General features: G+C 37.3%; 1 protein-coding gene across 10 annotated transcripts in view; it reads left to right on the forward strand.

The window, feature by feature from the left end:
• Positions 1 to 21,126, forward strand: part of PIK3CB (phosphatidylinositol-4,5-bisphosphate 3-kinase catalytic subunit beta) — a 104,491-nt gene that overhangs the window by 49,589 nt on the left and 33,776 nt on the right. For 7 of the 10 annotated variants that reach the window (XM_075099271.1, XM_075099272.1, XM_075099280.1 and 4 more), the window contains 6 exons: positions 8,873 to 9,055; positions 11,891 to 12,116; positions 13,780 to 14,003; positions 16,733 to 16,915; positions 17,172 to 17,342; positions 18,227 to 18,304. In XM_075099271.1, the coding sequence (XP_074955372.1) occupies positions 8,903 to 9,055; positions 11,891 to 12,116; positions 13,780 to 14,003; positions 16,733 to 16,915; positions 17,172 to 17,342; positions 18,227 to 18,304 (1,035 nt within the window). In that variant the 5' untranslated portion in view covers positions 8,873 to 8,902. Of the gene's footprint in view, positions 1 to 5,920; positions 6,006 to 8,872; positions 9,056 to 11,890; positions 12,117 to 13,779; positions 14,004 to 16,732; positions 16,916 to 17,171; positions 17,343 to 18,226; positions 18,305 to 21,126 lie in introns of all 10 variants that reach the window. The other 3 variants (XM_075099275.1, XM_075099276.1, XM_075099277.1) reach the window with 1 other exon arrangement.

Genomic DNA, 21,126 nt, shown 5'->3' on the forward strand with positions numbered 1-21,126 from the left:
ATTTTAAATTTGTAAGCAGTTTAGATTGAAATTCACCTATGCAGCTGTAGAACTCCAGAACCTTGACTTGAGTTCACTCTTCATGGCAAAACAGGAATTCTGGTCGCATGGTATGAAATACCATACACAACAAGATTTGTCAGTGCATTAGAGCCCGTCTTTAGAAGAACGTCTCTATTGGTCCTGTCTGAAGTGTGATGCCTAGTGAACAGAAAATACAGTTCTCAGTAGTACATGCAATGCTTAGCGTAGGTGCTTTCTCTGTCACATTAAACCCTTAAAAAAAACTTGGGTTGCAATTCCACATTATACCTAATTTCATCCCTCTGACTACTTCTGGAGAGTAGCAGCAGTGTTCTCACCCCACCCTTTCTTCAGATATGGTGCCTGCTTGTCACAGGGTGAGGCAGGTCCGTTCCCTGAGCTGATGGAAAACTAGTAATGTTTGTTCATGTTGTTTTTCCATTGTGTGGCTAGGGCAGTGGGGGACAGCCAAGAAAGGGGAAAAGCGTAGCATCACTGCTCTGACTGTAGACTGCCCTCAAAGTGAGCTACTGATAGGTGAAACTGCATGCAGGACACAGTGACTTATGAGAGTCAAGCTAGGGTTTGAAGTGATCCTGTTACAGTCAGTATAAATACAGTGGAAGTCAGCAAAATGGGAGTCCTGTGCAACCCTCTGAAATTGCTGCCAGCATATTTACTGCAGAACAGTTGTCTTAGGCTGTGGCAACAGATGTGGATTTGTTAGCAATTTTAGGAATAGAAGAGAATGTAGCTCTACGTAGCCATGAACTGGCACACTGATCTATATATTTGACTTCAGAGTCTTCAGAAGAAATCAGAATTCTTTCAAGTATAAAGGAGGAGAAATTTTTCCTTTGATTTTTTTGAAATGCTTCCTAAGTTTCATAGGACATAAACCTTCCTGCATATTCTGACTCCTTTTCCATCTTTGCTGCTAGATTCTTTTCCCTTATTTGTCCTCAAATATTTCCTTTATAGCTTGCTCATCTTTTTATAGTAGTAGATGTTTACGTAGTTAGAAAAACGATTACAATGATCATATTGTGTAAGTGCTTAGTGTTTCTCCTACTTAAACTGTGTGATATGCTGCTGCTATTTCATAGAAAATTACTGTGGTCAGATTGTCATCTAGTCTGTTCTGGACAGTAAGATATTGTTTAAACACTGTTCTTGTGTGTCTGGATAGGGTGTCCCTTTTCAATTGCTTTCACTGCTGCAAGACTTTTTTAGCCCCTTGACTGCCACATGACAGACCAAGCAGTAGATAAAAAGCTGTATTGATCAGAGTTACGATCGTCTTGAATGTGGTGCTTAACAGTTGTAATAACTTACTGTACAAAGAAAAAATCTGGCTAAGCTGAGTGCTCTTAGCTTGTTTTGATTTTGCAAAAGCTAGTTTCTGATATTTGTCCTTTAGGTAAATATTAATGGTTTTAGTGAAAAGAAAAGTAAATCCAGGCTTGTATTTAATGTGAAGGGTTGTAGATACTTACATGTCCTTAAAATGTGCCCTTGTTTGAAAGAGGTGTTGTAAAGAAACTTCTTCACACAAAAGTGATTTCTTCCCCCCTGCCCTCCCCACCCCCCACCCTATTTCAGGGATAGGTGACATAATTTCAGGTGTACAATATCTCTTCTAAAGAATTGACTGAGGACTAGATTTCCTTGATGCTATGAGGCAGCCCAGGAGACTAAATGCTACGAGAGATAACAGGGTGTCAGGATTTTCCTCTAACGCTGTATTATATGGCTGTTTATATTTACCAGCTTCCTTCTAGCTGCTTTTACTTCTCTTTTATTAGTATTCTTTTTTATTATACTTCAGGACAAAAGATTGGATGTAGCATTTGATATTACATTGGTGTGTCTTAATAACAGAAAAATACAGTTCAAAGGGTGAGTGTTAGGGGATTTGTGGTGACTTCACAAGTAAAGGAGAATTTCTAACTTAATGATGTGGTGTGAAATTTCACAACTGGTGCATTCTTCAGAATGTTGGTTTTAGAAGAATTTACCCAACACAGATTAATGTTGGGTGTTGATAACAATCCGTGTGGATTTGAGTACTTTTTAATGTCTAGGTCTTTTGCTGATATGATAAATCATTTTTCAAAGGAAAGGTCATTGCGTTGTTACTCCAAGTCTTAATTTTTTGCAGTGCCTCCAGACAGGCTTGCTCTCTCTGAGCATGCTCTTATTCAGCTCTTAATTTCATAACCTTATGAAATCTCTCCCATGCTTTGCTTTGTCCTTCATATCTTCTTGGTCAGTACTGTTTTATGTCAGATATTTGCACCTCCTGGATTTAATTCCTTCATGTGAGCAGGTTAACTACTTGGTGCAGGTAAAGCTAAGTTCACCAACTCTTACAGCAGTGGTGTGAAGCCTTTGCAGCTGGGTGGTCTCTGGGCTCTCAGTGCTGTCTTGTCCTGAAGTAGTCATGATGGAATTGAGTTTGCCACAAACTGGTGTCGTCTGTCTTCTCAGCAAAGTGGGATTAGCTTCTGAGTGGATGGCTTAGTAAGGGAACACAACCCCAACTTGTAACCACAGCTTCTGAAACCCTACTGATCCTTTAGTCTAAAAGGTAAGACTTGTAATTCTTGGATGTTCTGAATGCCTGGGTTTTGTTAGTCAATATCATGTAATGTTCCAGTGGTCCGCTGGTGACTGACAGTTGCTGGAATTGTTGCCTACATTGTTTATACAGACTGCTTTTGTACCTGCACTGTGTAGCCCAGGCACGCATGGTTCTAATTCGGTGCTTTGGTTAGAGAAGAAAATGAGTGGGCTGCAATTCATAGAAAAGCACATGTAGCTTACTTTTGACTATCACCTTGCTTGAAACTTTTCTAGGAATCAATGAAGAAGCAGCCTGCTTTTGATAGCCCTTTTTTTGGTTTGTTAGTTTCTTCCTTTTTTTCCTTTCCTAGTTGTCTCTTTGGTTAGATGATGAGATAGGCTTTTGTTGAGGGGTGGAGGTTGGCTTCTAGAATAAGGCTCTTAGCACTAGAGCAAAGTCTTCTGCCTGCCTGGAGACAGTAAGTCCTTTAAAAAACAAAACAAAACACCCCCACCCCACCCCCACAACACCACAACAAAACAAGAACAACAATGAAGAACCCTACACCTGGGAACCCATAGCTGTTCTCAAAGGCTGTTCAGAGACTGTCTGTTGGCTGGTCTCTCCTGCTTAAAATGTTTGATAATCTTGTGATCAAGGTCAAAATACAGAGGAGAGACAGAAAATTAAATTCTGTAACTTTCACATTGATTTCACAGAGGAAATTCTCACCCTCTGCAGGAATCCATAATGAAGGGAAAAAAAAAAGCCCACATTGCCTCTGTGGTGAAACAGGCAGTCACCAACAGTGTGGTCCGTTGGTTAAGCAGTGTCAAGAAAAGTGAATATTTATGGAAGACATCAGTGATGAAAATCTACATAACTTACTGTATGGTTCACTAGATTACTTCCTCCCCTTTTACCTAGCTGGAACTGTGTTAGTGGGAAGTGTTCATTTTGCTTGAGGCATTTAGAATTTTAATTTTCTTTTCTTTGGGAATTCTTTCTCCCTGTTGAAAGCAAATGAAACTATTATTTCATGTGTTCCTTAAGTTGCTCAAAATTCGGGCTGCTGTCGAAAGGGGTGGTCCTGCCCTGTTCCCAGCTAAGTGTTACTACCACCTTCTTTCTGTGTTTGTGCAGCGTGCCTGCTTAGAAAGCTGTTTTGAGTGAAAACTAGCTTTAAAGAAGAGAAATACCTAAAATCTCAGTTGGATCAGTACTCTGATCCTGCTGACAGGAAGGGTTGTATGATCTTCCATCAGTTTCAGTGAGTTTTAAAACTGCATCTTGAGGCTGTAGTTACCTGAAGTGGTATGATGCAGTCTGGAGGCTTGCTGCTGATTAAAAGAGAAGAACCTGCTTCCATTCTTCTCCTTTCAGAGGCTCTGGCTAGATCCTTCATTGACCTGATTCAGCTAGATGAATGAAAGAGACTAATTGATTTCAGCTGGATGATAGGCTGAAATGGTTCATGAGGAGAGTTGAGGTGTGCTGAAGCGGGTGCAGGGCAGGAGAACAGGACTGGGTAGCCCAGGGTAGGGGAAGCAGAAGGGAGGATGCAGGCATTCCCTTCTAGCTATCAGTGAGCATGGCAATGCATTGCACAGCTTCACTTGGAGTGTATTATGAAAACCATATTATGGCACAGTGTGGAGGCTTACAATCTAGATGTTGATGGCTTGTAGCGATAGTAGTTCTACTTCAGTCTTAATGCTTGGTGCACATACCAGATGTATGGATTACAGATGGAAAAATTGCAGGCAGTTGTCTTTGCAAAACCTTGTTATAGGGCTTTTTTTTGCTTGTGTACATTAAATAAACACAAAGATGAGTGTTAAATTTTCTTTCTCTTTTTCTCATTCTGCAGATGTTCTACGATGTGTGTTCCATTTCTTTCCATTAGTCTAAGCAGCTCTTTCAGAACTGCTGGTCTAGTAAAATACAGATTAAGTGGTTTTGAGATTATGTTGTGTTTGTTTACATATACACACGTGTACACACACACGAATCTGAAATGTGTTAAGTCAAAGGTCGAGCAAATTTACACTTTATATGGGAAGGCTTGTATGCGGTCTATCAATAATACGTACCTGTGAATTAAAAAAGCATTTAGTATCAGGCTTTGCTGCTATTAAATTAAAATAATCATTGATTAGATACTTGAGTAGCCAAGATTAAGTACTGTTTTAATTACTTCCTTCTTTTGTATGAGAAGTTGTTTTTACTGTGACAGTAGGCAAGAATAGCTATGATGTTAACAGGCTGAAATAGCTTTTTATTATTTTGACTGTTGTTTTTTCCCTTTAGCTGGATGTTGTCTCTTGCGTTATTGCTCCCAACCCAGATGGCTTTCTGCCTTTGTTTCAGTTACTAGATGTGATATTGTTAGTTAGTCACTAGTGCCACCGCACATTGTACAGTTTGGCCCATGACTCATTCTCACAGCCGTCTTATGTTGGCAGTAGTGTTATTCTCAGTATAGATACTTCTCTTTTGACCCCTGATGTCAGCTACTGGTGGAAACTGGGTGCTGATTGTAAAAGACACTAACCTGTTCCCTTGAGGAAGGAAATATTAAGTAAGTGCATGGAAGCAGGAATAACTTCCTAGCATGCTCAGATTGGCATGATGATTGCTCTTGTCTTTTTAATTGAATATGTAAATGGAATTTTAAAAGATTCAGTCGTCTGTGTTGGAAGTTCGTAATTGTAAACAAGTATCTTACAAAAACTTTATAACTCCCTGTGTTGTGGTGTCTGGCTTATAGGGTGTGTAGTGGCATTTTTAAGTCTTGCTTCTTTGAATATTTTCAAGTCTTGTTGATACACTAAAGTGGTTTCAACAATTGCAAATGTTGTGGAAAAACATCCGAAAGAGGCTGAAACTAGAAAAGATGTAATCACAGAATCAAAATAGAAATTATGAACAAAATAACTACATAGAACAGATTAATGTTTCCCTTTATGCTGTACCTGTTAATGTTTGTAATGGCAATACCGCTTTATTTTACCATGACGAGCACAGAAGTTAACTGAAAATAGGCTGTGTTTGCATCCAAGTATGAAACATCTTTAGTTTTACAGAAGTCAAATTATTTTTTTCTGTCTGCTGTTTCAGTTACAACAAAATTGCAGCCAAGATTTTATGGGTGGAAGTAGGTGGATGGGAGAAAGGAAGTAATATCCCATTGAAATAGTATCTTGTTGAAGGTATACTGATTGGTAATGAACTATGCATTTTCTGAAGATTCCTTGGGTAGGTGCTGTCTTATTCTAACAGTGTAGTTGGTGTTGCATGGTGGGGTTAAATTTTATTTCTTTCCTTTAGACAATTGAAGAGATCACATACCATGCTAAACTTTCCGCACCTATTGATGAGTGAAGGGATGGATTTGTAAAGATCGGTAATTGAGGTAAAATATTTTCATACCTGATTTATTGTCACCAGGTCTATACCGCCAGTTCTCTTTTTGTTTCAGTGCAGTGCACTATAGTGGATTTGTTTGGGGAATGAGGACCTGATGATGATGAACTATAATTTGATAAGGGTGATCATAGGAGCTCCCTAACTGTTGCTTCTAATGAGGAAAACTATTTTTCCTTATGTATTTATGCTTTCTGAAAGCCGGAGGGTTTTTTGTTTGCTGTTAATTAACATACTACTATATTTTTATCTAGTACAAGCAAAATATTAAGTGATCTACATATTTAGTGTGGTAACAAAATGTGTTGGCAGCAGCTATGCTTGAGTGGGTCATCACAACTTTGCTAAGGGTGAATGGAAAGGTTTTGAAATTACTCGAGTCTCATTACTCAGTGTATTTACATGGCAGTTGGAGGTGACACCTAAGTTTGTTGTCTCATATCTAAGGCAGCTTTGAACTGGCAAGCTGATAGTAGCACAGCTGTGGTACCAAATAACTGCTTTGAATATTTAGCTGGGCTCCAGGCGGGTGTTGGATTTGCCATTCAACTGGTGGCTGGTAAGCTTTAGGAGACTTCAGGGCTTTCTAGCCAACCACCTTTTTCTGCTGGAGATTTTTATCTCCTGATAAAATTTATCTCCTGATAAATGGCTCCTGATGAGCCATTTTATGTATTTATAGTAGCTGGAGGGATAGAAACCAACACTGAGGAATAAGGCAGAGTTGGACTGTGGATATTTTAGTGATGATTTAAGTGGTACTATTTGTTTAACGGTGGTGATCAGTAGAAGTTAGTGCTGAATGGCCCTTTGTAGTGTGTACAAAATATTGACAGCTTGTTTGTGAGTTAAAAGGTGAGCTTCTGTAGTAGTTGATTTTTGCGCTGCTGGCATATTCTATTATCCATTGTAGGCACATTCGACTTTCCCCTATGCTTTCTTCCTTGTTTATTTATTTCATTGCAAGCTGTCTGTATAAAGTGAGGGATTACAAAGAGACTTTCTGAAGTACCACTTCTGCATTTCTGCTGTCAGTTAAGGACAGTGTGATGCAAATGAGGATAATGAACTGCTTGGTTTAAAAGCCTACCAATTTTGAAGAGTTGAGTTTCTGCAGTAGGAATTTCAAACAAATTTCGCTCGCTATAAATGAAGCGTTAACTCCTGCACATTATAAAGTTTGGATTTAGTAGCTGGTGGTAGGGCTTTTCCCAAACTAAGCTGTTTTATCAAGAAAAAAGGTAAGCTGGAGAAGGAGGGGAATGAAACACCTTTCTTATGGTGTAGTTGGTCTCCTGGAGTTCTGTGGCATGTTCAACTATAGTGCATTATAAAAAGATTTCCTGGTTGCTTTTTTGGGGTAAAATAGTAATAAAGTGCTTTGGGATTGAAAAGCTGTATTCAAAAATGCATATATATTTGGAAAGTTTGCACAGCATGATAATTATCTGCAATTCCGTAGACAACCAATTTAAGCAATCTTGTATTTAGGTATACCTTTGTAGGTTTAGCACCTGTAGAAAGGATTACGTTTTGATAATGGATTTTGCCTGGTGTCTTACCAAAGCGGGAAAATTTTGTGTGTCAAACTGGCTTTTTAGCAACGTAGTCAGCAGTGGTGACTTGATTTCAGAAGGCTGTTGCGCTAATTTTTAAATTTTTTTTTTCGTTTGTCAGTGAGCATGTTTGAACCTGCTCTGTGACGTATGAAGAACAGCAGCCCAGTGTATTGGTTACATCCTGCTTTTTCTGCTAGTGCTGTAGTAGGGGAAATACCTTCAGTTACACAGAACAGGCCTGATTTCAGAGAGGGAGGGGATCTAGAAAAGAAAGGAAGGAGTGATAAAAGTAGTAGAAAGCTGTAATATTAGTGGAGTTGTCTGTTCTAGCTTATTTTTTTACAAATAGTGATTTCCCACATCTCATGATATCCAACAAGAATTAGAAGGGTGTAGGGGTAACTTGTCTTTGTTAAAGAAGTGTTCTACAGCACTTCCCATCCACAAGAGCGTTGTCTGGATGAAGAGGAAGGTAAATACTTTTTTTTTTTTTGTGAATTATTTAGTGAATAATGATTGAGGGGAAAACACATCTTCAAAGAGTAGTAATCAAAAGATAAGACTTGGAAGGTCAGAAAAACTGGTGGTAAGTAAAAATGTCATGAATAAGAAGGACAGGTAGTTAGGAAGCCAGTGTAGTGAGTTAAAGTAGGTCACACAAAGGGCTTCCCCCTACCCTGCAGTGGATGTAGTTTACACAGTTGGTTGAATTCAGAGGAGGTGATCTTTCTTCATGGGTCAGAGTAATTGAGATAAATGTCTTTAGTGGAAAATGTCACTTTCTGATAGTGTTGAAGATGATTTTCCTGATATTAGTATAGACTTTCAAGTTGAGTGTCACTCTTGTCACATTTGTGGACAACTAACAGGAAATTTGCAGAAAGAAAATTATTAAATTGTTCATGTGTTTTCATGTTAAATATTGCCATGCTTCATCCAAGAAGTTTACTTGGATTGTATTTTATGCAGGTAAATAGTTTTAGAGAAAATCTCAAATTAATTTCTAACTTTGTTTTAGCTAATCTCTAATTAGTTTTTTGTCTTATTACTTGATGATATAAACATCTCAACAGTAGTGCTTTAGCAGGCAGGTGCTTTTATTATACTAAATGGAATTAATGAGTAAAACTATGATTACGTGTTTGCAGTACTGGCATCTGAGACCCCAGACTTGCAAGCTAGGCTGTACAAGCAGGCTTATGTAAACTTTGCAAAGGCTTTAAAATGTGTGTCTTACTATAGAAGGTTACGCATACTGATTTCTCCCCCCCCCTTTTTTTTCTTCCCCCCTCCTAAGGCCATGTGGTTATGATATTGAGATTCCATAATGCCTCCTGCCGTGACAGACAGCCTGGACATCTGGGCAGTGGATTCACAGATTGGTGCTGATGCCTCAATATCTGTGGACTTCCTGTTGCCCACTGGAATCTACATCAACCTGGATGTCCCTCGAGATGCCACCATATCTCATATTAAACAAGTAATACCAAATGGTCAATTAACTGAAATGTTAACTTGTATTTGGAATGAGTGCTGTTTCTGATTTTTATGTGCCTTTTTGCAAATCAAGTAATGAATTTGGGTAGGCATAAAAAAATCATGTATTGAAGGCATGTGCATAGCAGATTAAGACGTATATGTGTCTGGGGGTTTGGAATGTTTTTGGGCAGATGGCAAGGTTTGGAGAAACTACCTTTTGCTGATGGTCACACTTCAGCAGAGAATCTAATAGCTCTATATTTACTGTATTGCTACATCCCAACCTTTTTTTAACACATTGGTAACACATTGTGTTTATTTAACATTTCTCTGATTAGCGTGGGAACAGGAGACGCTGTGTCTAATTTGATTTTTAATATAAAAGTAGCAGATTGTGCTCCAGCGGCTTTTGACTGACACCAAAGATGGATGCCTTTAAAACTATGTATGCCACTTCTTAAAGGTTGTGTACAAGTGGCTTATTAGGGCATCACTTAAGTGAGGAAATACTCAAATTGAAGAAAGGGGCACATGTAAGGAAATAACTACAAATATTAAAGAATAATCTACTGACCTTTCATCACATAATGGCCATGTGAGGGCATTTAGACAAGTTACTTTGGAAGTAGGTAGTGGGTGAATTACAACACCAAGTAATCTGCTCCTTAAACATAATAAACTTCTAAAAGAAAATAAAGAAGTGTGATTTCTCATTCCATTGCATTGCCTGGTAAATAAGTACATTTTTCTTCATTCCTATTCAATCTGACAAGATTAACTTTTTTCTAGAAATTATTTTATTCGTATCAGTAGTAGCTTCATGTAATTTATTGTTCCTCTAATTTGAAACTTCCTAGGCAGTGAAGGGTTGTGTGGTGTTGTGTTTGATTTTTGTTTTTTAAATACCGTGGATCGCTTAGTATTTTAGAAGAAATGAGAGTGCCACTAGAAATTGAAGTGATCCAAGAAATAAGTTTTGTGCTTTACCAAAATACTTGAAATAATTCAGACTGGAAAAATGTAATTGTTGTTTTAGTAAAAGGGTTACCTGGGCAACTAGAGGTTAGGTGGTAGGTAAGATAATGGAATAGGTGATAGTGATTTCAACTGATAAAGAATTTAAATAAGTGTGTAAGTGACAACAGTAAAGGACTTGAACCAAAGCTGTCTGGTTTTCTTGATGGTTGTGACACATTGAAACTTAACATGCTATAAACAGGTTCTGTTGATAATGTTTTTCAAAGAAAAGGAATGTTGACCATACCTACCTTATGTAAGTCTTTCATGGAAATCACTGTATTTAAAAACAAAACAAAAATGAAAACTTTGATGACATACTGGATGGGTAGCTTTGCTCCCACCATGCCGGTGTGACAAGCCCTAATTTGTAGACCTTTGGATGTATAGAGGACGTTAGAGCATATATAAGGAGTTTATCTTGTACATTAAACGGTTGAGATTGAAATAAGAGAACAGAGGAAAAATAACCAATTATTTGAGGGCTGAAGAATTTTTCATTTCTGTAGACTCCATAATTCTACCAGGCCAGTACTTTGGGTGATGGCAAATGGCTGCATTCAGTGGAAGTCAGTTTCAGGGACTTAATTGCTTTTTAAATTTTACAGTCATTAAGGGATACAATAAGTACCAGTAGCTGGAAATTGAAGTTAGACAACTCAGGAGGAAAAAAAAAAAAAGGTACAGATTTTTAATAAATAGCTATTGGAGAAGAACACAGAGGCACTAATAGATTTAATTGTTTGATACCTTTGAAGTTGGAATTTTTGCTCTACACTGAAGGTAGTTGCTGGATTTAGCTCTCACTCAACTAGGTGAAATATACTGGAATACATTTCTGGAAGGCAGAATTCATTGTACAAATCTATGAAATATATGCTGGTATGTTCAGTTTGGCAAAAGGAGTTCAGTTCAGCTTCGATTGTCTGAGAAGAGATTTTTGCCATTGCATTATTGATTCTTCAGGTCCTCTTTCAAAAGACATTTCAGAAACAAATCTATAAAATGTAACTTTTAAAATTAGGACAAAAATATACTCACAGATGAAGATTTGAATAGTATTTAAGTTGGGAGGGCTCTTCTTAACTTCTAGTTTTGATTTCTCCTAAGGATCTGATATATTGGTGTTACTTAAGGTGTGATTTGCTACTTAAGTATTCAGTCAAGCATTATTTAGTGTTCTGTGGGTGACTTGTATGTCTTAGTGGCCTGCCAGTAATTTACAAATAAATTTATTTTAAGCTTCTCCAGACAACAGGGAATTTTTTATTGAGGAATTAGTTCCATAGTGGGAACTTGTTGTCTATATGCTACAATAATTACTGGAAAAACCAAGTATAGAAGTGTCTTGAGGGAGAAGGATTTTGACAAGAAGCTATAGGAATGGATAGAGGAGAGTGACAGTTTGCTGCTCAGTGTCAAGAACATCCGCCTCCAAAATCAGTAAGTGCTTTGTTGCAGGACTGTGGATGACACTACAATAACTTTATGGCAAATAAGACTATATTGGGTCAATACAGGATAAGCATCAGGTTGAGGGTTAGTGCTGCCCTTCTCTCATTGCCTCATAGTTCTTGTCCCTGTATGTTTTTTACCCCCGGGATATTTGTGCACACAAGTTGTTGCTTAAACATAGGCTCAAGATAGAGACTACAAACAAGACAAAGTAAATATATAATGATATATAGTGATAGAAATTAACCAAGTTAGCAAACAGGTTACTCTTGTATTCTTCTGGGAACATAAATGGAAATTAAGGTTACCTTCAGTGCTGTAAGATATGTCCATGCTTTCTTGTTTTGTTTTCTTTTCTTTGCAGCTGTTATGGAAGCAGGCGCATGCCTATCCGCTCTTTCATCTCCTCATGGAGATTGACTCTTACATGTTCTCATGTGTGAATCAGACTGCTGTACATGAAGAATTAGAGGATGAAACACGGAGACTTTGTGATGTTAGACCCTTTCTTCCTGTTCTTAAACTAGTGACAAGAAATTGTGATCCAGGAGAAAAGTTGGATTCCAAGATAGGTGTCCTTATAGGCAAAGGTAATTACACTTAATTTTTTTAAAAAATGAGGATAAATTTGGTTTTGCGTGAGGGTCTTGGGCAGGTAACAGTGGAAAAAATCTTTAAAAAAGCAAACAAAAATAACCCCCCAAAAAACCCCACAACAACAAACCAACTATAAATAAAGTATTTCCCTGACAGAATTTCCCTTTTTTAAACTAATACTGATGCAGTTTAAAATAATTTAAATACTCAAGATGAAACATTTGAAAGTTGTTGAAAGCTACTTCTGTATTGTATTTCGGCACTGTATTGTATTACTACATCAATTGAGCAAATTTTATCTTACTAGATGAGGGGAAAATATATAATATTACTAAGCGTATTCCCTGAAGAGTGTTATAAATAGCCTAACAGCAAACTGGATACACAGAAGGAACTAGAAATTATTATGGTGGTGTTATACATGGTTTCTGAGTTGGTTAACAATTTGATTCTTGTTTTTGCTCTCAATTGTGGCACTGATTTTCAGCAAACAAAGAAAAGCTATTTTTAAAGGTTTCACAGTAACTTGTTCTTGATGTTATTTCAGAATTTTCAGCTTTTAAATCTATTCTGCTTGGTTATACAATCAAGATTGACAGGGTTGCGTGAGGTCATACCTCTTGTTTTAAAACAATGAACCATTGTTAGCTCTTTTATAAAGACTGCAGGTTTTGTTTAGATTTCAGCAGTACACTGTCTGCCTATTTGTTAAAACTGACAATGGAAACAGTTCACCAGTTCAACCATTCAGACATAGACTGACAGATTCTGAGAGATTCACATTCTTTGATTTAATATTTTGCTTACTATAGCTGTGCGAGATCCTTCCTTGTGCAGCCCCTATTCTGTACCTTAGTAGCAGAAAAAATGTGTTCCTGCCTAAGCTTCTAAACCTACTGTTTTGTTCTTAAAAGGTGTTCAGTGCTTTGTGTAGTTTGGACAATGTCCTTCAAAGTTCAGGAGAAAAAGAAAAAAACAGTCACAGGCCCTGTGCTTCCTGAATTACCAAACAAGCACAGCTGTGTAGACTCTCCACTGTGTATTCTCCCATTACAGATTTTGGAAAAGGAACTTTATTGGTCTTGGATTGGTTGAAATTTCAGTCCTATCATTTTGACTTGAGTAGAAAATTTTAATCACAAGGAAGATTCAAGAATAAATTGATCTATTTACAGTCCCACTATCCTTCTTTTTTGACATTTAAACAAAATAAAAAACATGGTATCTGTGGAAATAATAATAAAAAAGTTTTCAAACACTGCTTCCCCTGTATGGTCTTTATGATGCATTTACTGTGCTTTCTTTGCACTTGCTGTTGTGAGGAGAGACATCAGACTTTCTAAACTGTCTTGAACTCAGGGTGAGGTTGGCTTTTCCATGTAATAGCACCTGAGGGAGGCATTGGTTCTTGCTGTTTGAACTAAACTCTCATGCCAGGTTGCATGGGAACTGTAGAAGTAACTTTGGAAGCCCACTGATGTATGGGACGAGGTAGAAACCAACTCACTTTTGTGCACCCATTTTTGGATGGGGTGTCTGAAGAAAGCGATTTATGTAACATTAACTTAAAGATAATAAAGGTTTGAGTGGGATAATAAAGAGATGGACAGTATTTGTACAGGTAGCTATCCTTTTGCTTACTTGAATTCTTTTCAGGTCTTCATGAGTTTGATGCCTTACAAGATCCTGAAGTGAATGACTTCCGAGCTAAGATGCGGAGAATCAGTGAGGAAAAAATTCAGTCGCTTGTGGGTCTCTCCTGGATGGACTGGTTAAATCACACTTACCCACCAGAACAGGAACCTGTTATCCCAGAGAGCTTCCAAGATAAGCTCTATGGTGGAAATCTTGTAGTGGCTGTTCATTTTGATAACTGTCAGGTAGGAATGGTTGTTCATCATATTTCACGTACTGTTCTTGATACTGATCTGAACTAGCATGTGATCAATAAGTATATAAATGAAATAGAATACTAACATCATGCTGTTTTGTTTTAAAGTGTGAACTCTTTCACCAGGATCCTTGACTTTTGAAAGAAAATGAGGAGGTGAACCTGCGGTTGTCAACTGAACTTTTGAAGTCAAATTACAGTTCTGTTTCTAAAGTCAAAATGTACAACTTGTATATTCTGTATTATTTCACATTTGTTTAAATGCAAAACATAATTCAAAGTTGTCAGGACATTTTTTGGCCAACTGTTACTGTGTTACTTCATTGGCATGCAATTTTAGGCTCAGGAGACATTGAATTGGGAGGCACCGTATTCAACATGGTTTTTTTGTGAGTGATTCATTGTCGAACATCTTTGGGGTTGATCTGCTAATTAGGCTGAGCAATAAATTTAAAAAAAAGAGGAATTACTATTTCCTATATTAGACATGCATATAGACAAATAAAACATTAGCTGAAACTTGAGTTACCTTTTTGTTTCAGCTTACAAATCTGTAGCTTATTTTTAACATAAACTCCCCTTTTGATTGGGTTGGAGATGGAACCTAAAATGCTTTAGCTTCATTTTTTTTTATGTTGAAGTTGCTATTATTCTACCTGAGTCCAGCATTCCCAGAAATGATTTTTGCACTGTACTCTTTTTTGATAAAAGTGAGGAATCAGCGTGCGAAATGTTAAAATCTCACAAGTGTGTAAATATATCAGGTTATATTTGGTGTCCATTTTGGCCTAGGTGTTATATACTGATTTTCTAACGATTCAGGTGATTTTTATTTGCAAAGCTTTATTTCTGATGCTATCTTTTTTTTTTTAAACTTAAAAAATAAAAAATCCAAAGTGGTAAAATTATATCTGACTCTGGAAACACAAAGTACAGAGGTGAATACTAGATTGGGTCACCAGTAATGCTAGATAATGATGGACGCATAGGTGTTTTTATGACAAAACCTTTTTCTAGTCCTCTTTGGCTTAGCAGAGGACTTGTAGTTGTCCAGGAGTAAAATATCTGTATGTTTGTCAGCTTTTGGTTAAGATATTGTATACATATGCATAATATAACAGTACAAAAGCAGTGCAAAAGTTCATGCTGCTACAGAATGTATTTGCCTGCCACTGTAATAGCTTAGGCTGCTGACATTTCAAATGCTTCAAATGCTTCTGCTGCCAATTCTGACCTTCAGAGCTGTTAACAGTTCAAATCTGGGCCGCTTTTTAGAGCGGTAAACTCTGTTCCAGACTCTACTACTTGCACTGAGTACTAAAAATCATCTCGGGAGAAATAAGTAGGGAAGTATGGGGACTGTTGCATTCTTTCAATCCTGCAGCATTCCTACTGAAAGGTATATCAAAATACTTCCTGTCTAAAATATATGGGGGAGCTGTAAGAGATACCCAGTTTTCTCTGGAACAAGAGAAAGAGGCTGATCCCCATTCCCGTGACATACATGTAGAGACCTACAATTTGGAAGTAAGGCAGCCATCACAGAGCATCAGCTTCCTGGGAGGAAAAAGTGTCCTTCCCTGTCTACCCACTATCAGTTATGATAGGAGAAAGGCTTGACAGTTTGGCAGCTTTCTGAAAGGGGGAAACTGTTATGAGCCAGCAGAAACTGAGGAAATACAGAATTAATTCTGCCTGGCTTTACAGAGCGAGATTTTAACATCAGGGCAGCTTGGCTTCTTACCAGTTAACTTCTATATAAATAAAGCACAAGTCAAAAGAATGTAAGCCAGGCAACACTTCACATTTGTAAGTGGCTGCTTTTAGAGTGCTTACATCATGAGTGTGTGTGTAAATAATAATTAAAAAAACCTCAAAACTCCAAACCTCACTGAATCGACCTTTGCAAATAAACGAGTGCAGAGCATAATGTGGTAGATTAAGGGAGATGAAAGATTTCACAGGCCTTTTTCATTAGGAGCTTTAAGTGAATTTGACCATTTTGTTTAAAATTGAAAAAAGAAAGTAACATCTTACCAGTACCTTTTTGGAACGCATCAAAATTACAGATACTTTGGAAATAGGTAGATAGCCTTTAAAGGTTTGATTAAAAATTTTATTTGAAAATGCAGAGTCTTTTCATGTTTTAGTCAGAATGCTCAGGTATTGGCTGCTACCCCCCTTTTCTGCACTTCCCTAAATAAGATGGTGTTTTTGTACATAAGTCACTAACAGTTTCTTCTGCTGTATTACTTGAAGCTTTCGTTTTCTTCTGAGTACAGTGGTACCTAGGAGGAGGATAACTTGCTGGTGGCCAGAAAGAAGAATAATCAACACATCTAAATACCTTGAAATGTATGCATGACTTATTGTCCCCCTCATTCACATTGTACAGTACAAGCTTCTAGATCAATATGCTGATCTAGAAGTCTTTAAATCACTGCTGAATCAATTAGATAAAGTTCTGTGTTCTTAAAAGTATTTCTGATACTATCAAAGTTTGAGAATTGACCGTTTGGCAGCTTTTAGGGTGACTATTGCTCTGATTGCACTGAAGATGTAGAGATTAACTGTAAGTGTTGAAATAGACTGGCTTTTAACAGCTAAGTATTTCTACCTGAAGTATTTCTACCTACTTTATTGCGTATGCTATGATTTAAGCCTTGTATGTCTGACTATGACAAGGTTGACATTCAGTGTTCCTCTTTGTTTTGTTAGGACGTATTTAGTTTTCAGGTGTCTCCTAACATGAATCCCATCAAGCTGAATGAGCTGGCAATCCGAAAACGTTTGACTATCCATGGAAAAGAAGATGAAGAAGTTGATCCTGCTGACTATGTGCTACAAGTTAGTGGAAGGCTAGAATATGTTTTTGGAGATCACCCATTAATTCAGTTTCAGGTACATAAAGCACTTTAGAACTTACTGTAACAGTTCTCTAATGCCTTGGCCAAAATTTGACCTTGCGTCCTGTGCCATTGGATAATCAGCTATGCGGAAGAGTAGTATGCTGCTTCCTCATGTCTGCTGCCCTCTCCAAGTTTAAAATATGTGTGCACCATTTCCTTTGTAACCTTGTAATATGGTTTCTTTGATTTTAAAGTTGCCGTAGAAGTAGTCTGCTAGCTGATAACAACTGTTTTCTGTCGGCTTTTAGTATATACGCAACTGTGTGATGAACAGGACTCTTCCTCAGCTGACTCTAGTCGAGTGTTGCACCATAAAGAAAATGTGCGAGCAGGAGATGATTGCTATAGAAGCTGCCATAAACCGAAAATCATCCAACCTTCCTCTTCCTCTGCCACCAAAAAAAACAAGAGCAACAACCGTAAGTTCATGTGGAGGATATCTAATATCCGAAAGGAACAGTGACTTGTGAAATATAAACCACAATGCCTGGGATTTGTGCTACTACTGCCGTTTTCCAGTGTAGGTCATCTAGGTCTCCTCGGAGCCTCTGGTTGCTTGCAAGGTTTACCTCAGAAGTTGCACCATGAGGCTTTTTGGAAATTCCTTACCTTCCCTTGCCTCATCCGTTCTCCTTCTCCCCACACCGCCTCCTTTCCATTGCTACGGATTCTACTTTTATTCACCACCCAGAAAAATGGGTAGCAGTCTGTAACCAGCAACTGGAGAAATTGCAGAGGATCTGGATTCTTTAGCTTCAACACAATGTGTAGGCTCCACTAGCTTGGGGAGTAGTGTTCTGTGGCCTCTTGTATTATCCCAGATACCTTGCATGGTGTTGCCACTTCCGTGATGGCAACTTTTGCAATAATAAACATCTGACTTTCCTTTTAATAGGGTGCTTCCTTTATTGCTAAACGTGTGGCCTTACAGCACAGTTACAATTTACGTACTGTCATTCTAAGGCATGGGGGCAGACTTTGCTCTGTTACACACCCTGTATATATTCAGAATGAACAATAAATTTGGAGGGTTTTTCTGAGTTGTCAGCAAGCAGCACTCAATGTATTTTCTCATTCCCACCCTGCTTTCAGCTAAGTGTTTTTTCTAACTTTTCCCTTTAGGGCATCTTGTAGACTCTTGTAGTTATGATAACCGGCTTATTTTTTAAGGGTTCAGATTAATATTTTGAAAAATGCATCTGTTTTAGTTTGTATTTATGACTTTCTTAAAATGCTTAGCTTATAAGTTCTCAGTATGTTACACTGATTAAGAATGAACTTGCATCTTTGTTTCCCTTCTCAGAGTGTATGGGATATTTCCAACCCTTTCAAGATTATTCTGTTAAAGGGTAATAAACTAAACACAGAAGAAAATGCCAAAGTAAGTAACTGTACCTAGTATCAGATGATGTTGTGTTCATAATTTCAATAATTTTCAATGTTTAGCGAACACAAAATCATACAGATTTCAATTCAGCAAAAGTGTAATATGCATTTGTAGTTATTCCCAGTTATATTGATAGCATTGATTAAAGTCTGAAGTTGGGTATGTGCATTAGAACATTATCAGTAATTACAGACAGTATGACATGAATGTTCATGTGGTACTTGATTCTTTTAAGATGGTATCTGTAAAGTACTGATATTAGTTTGAATAAGCTTATTTCACACCAAACTGTCATAAACCTCTGACAAACACAAGTAAATTAAATAGTAAACATTTTTCAATGGAACATAAGGTATTTTTGTAGCCCAGAATATATTCTATGTGTGTCTAAGCATAAACTGCATACTACTGTACAATCTGTCTTTTACTTTTCTAAATACGCTGAATACACACACATACAAAAAGCTGTAGTATCACTTCCTGTAAAAATGTACGACTGGACTACTGATTGTTTTACAGACCACAAGTTGTTAACATATGGGAGTTTATTGTACAGCTACTTCAAGACTTTACAAGACACTTGAGCGTGAGGTAGAAAAAAAACGCATTTTCTTTATTTTGTTTGGTAATCAATAAATTAAGCAGCCAGTCATGTAGATTAGGAAGAAATTAAGTTAGCCATTGAATTTTGCTGTTCTGATGCCTTATTCTGGATACTCAGTGCATTTTTTTTCTTTCAAAACTATTGTTACAACCTCCTTGTATATTAGCAATACTGTATTTTACCACATAAGCCATAGTTATAATTCTACTACTTGAGATGCTCTGACTGTGGAAATGGATGTCTGAAAAAACAGATATTCCCCTTTTCTTTGTCTAAACCATTGTTTAGCTAGTTGTAATATCTTCTTAACTCTACATTCTGTAGACTCTTAATTCTTTTAAAAGAAAAGGGAAGGGAAAAGCGAAGATGGATTCCAGAAGCAGCATAGCTATCAAGTTTGTTAACTTTTTTTTTTGGTGTTTGGTGTTTTTTTATCCTTTTTACCCCCACCCCCACTCCCCCCCTCAAAAAAAAAAAAAAGGTGACTTTTGGTTACTTTCAGTATTCTTTTAGAGGAAAAAGAAAATATGTTGATTGTCAGCTTGAGAGAAACAGGAAAAATTGACAGTTCTTTGGTATGGGTACCTGTGGACACTATCTAAATATTTTTTAGCATTTGAATGCTTTTTAGTAATGAAAATTTAAAGCCCTATAGTTACCCAAGAACAAGAATGCATGTAGTAACCTTGCAAGCTTGTGCATGTTTCTCTGCATTGTCTGTCTACACTATTATGGAATTGTCGCTGCTGAGGACGTATTTGTTTCCTAGTCTTGATTCTAAGGCTGTTCAGTTCACTGCCATTGTTCTTTTAGTTCATTGTGCTTTGGATCAAGCAAATATTCATCCATTTTTGCTGAAACCATCAACGGGTTCATAAATGCAGTGTTTGTAGTGGGAAACAAAACATTTGTCAGATGGCTAGCACTCCACTAATGTGAACTGGATTGAGTATTTTCACCTAGAGCACAAGTGACTTCATTCAGCTGTCTAGCGCCCAATTTCCAAATACGTGACATTTAAAATTGCTTTTCTTTTTGTCTTGCTCTTTGGCTGCACCATCGGTACATACCATTTTATTAGTAAAAGGGGAGTGTCAGAATGTAAATATATAATTAGGATCCAATCCCTTACATTAACAGCATTGGAAATCATAGCACTAGAACTAGCCAAAAGGCAAGAGAAATAGCAATCTGTTCTAACGATACAATGCTTTGTTACTATCAAATTTTACTTGATCACTTATGCTTTTTGCATTAATAAGGTAAAAGAAAAGTCAGGGAAGTGTGGTGGCATATAGTTACAATATCAGATGATAGCAAGTCAAAGAACAATATTGGGAATTATGCACATGTGAATTTAAACCCCTAGTTTTAAAGAAAAAAGGCAGATTTTAGAATATTTACTGTTGCTGGTGTTCAAGCACAAGTTGATAATACACTAGATGTAATCATACTTCTATAAGATATCTTTAAATCAGTGAAGGAAATTGATTATAAACTTAGTTGAACATACAGTGAATCTCCAAATGAACTAATAAAGGACCATCTGGTGAATTGATTCAAGAAGGTTATGACCAACCGTTTTTTTTAATCAGTTCTCTGACATCAGCCACAGTATTTCCTTTTTGAAGAATATAAGGCTGCCATCTTTAATTACAAGCAAATAAAAAAATGCAGTAAATGTAATCAAGAATCAATTAGAATTTTGATTGTATACATTGTTACCTGTAGGTATATACACACATGTAGTCTGTATACATTTAGATTTCCTGAAGTAAGATTGCTTTTGTGTGATCTGTTTCATGGATGTTCGTGTTGCTGTTCTTAACTCTGGTTCACAGTGGTGAAGCTGTGCATGCCAAAAATAGGTAATAGTGGTTTTCATGAGTATCGCTGGGACTCAAGTGAATGTAGTTGTCTTTCAGTGACTGATTGTAAGCTTGGAAGTAAATTTGGGGTTGTATATATGTAAGCCAACAAGTCAGTTTCATAATGGATGTTCCTATGGCATCTGTATCAAGAAGGAGTGTAACCCATAGCAGAGTGTTTTCCAAGACCTAATACCTCTGCCTGTTCCTATGCTGTGACAGCAGTCTCTTGATCAGTGGTAGCAATTGCTTCAGAGAAGTCCAGGATGATCAGAATGGGTGATGTTTGGAGACCATCTGTTGGTTCTACTAATGCCTTCTCCAGGGATTATGCTGGGCTGAAG

Source organism: Phalacrocorax aristotelis, chromosome 7 (assembly GCF_949628215.1).
Source record: "Phalacrocorax aristotelis chromosome 7, bGulAri2.1, whole genome shotgun sequence".
NCBI classification, from domain to species: Eukaryota; Metazoa; Chordata; class Aves; order Suliformes; family Phalacrocoracidae; genus Phalacrocorax; species Phalacrocorax aristotelis.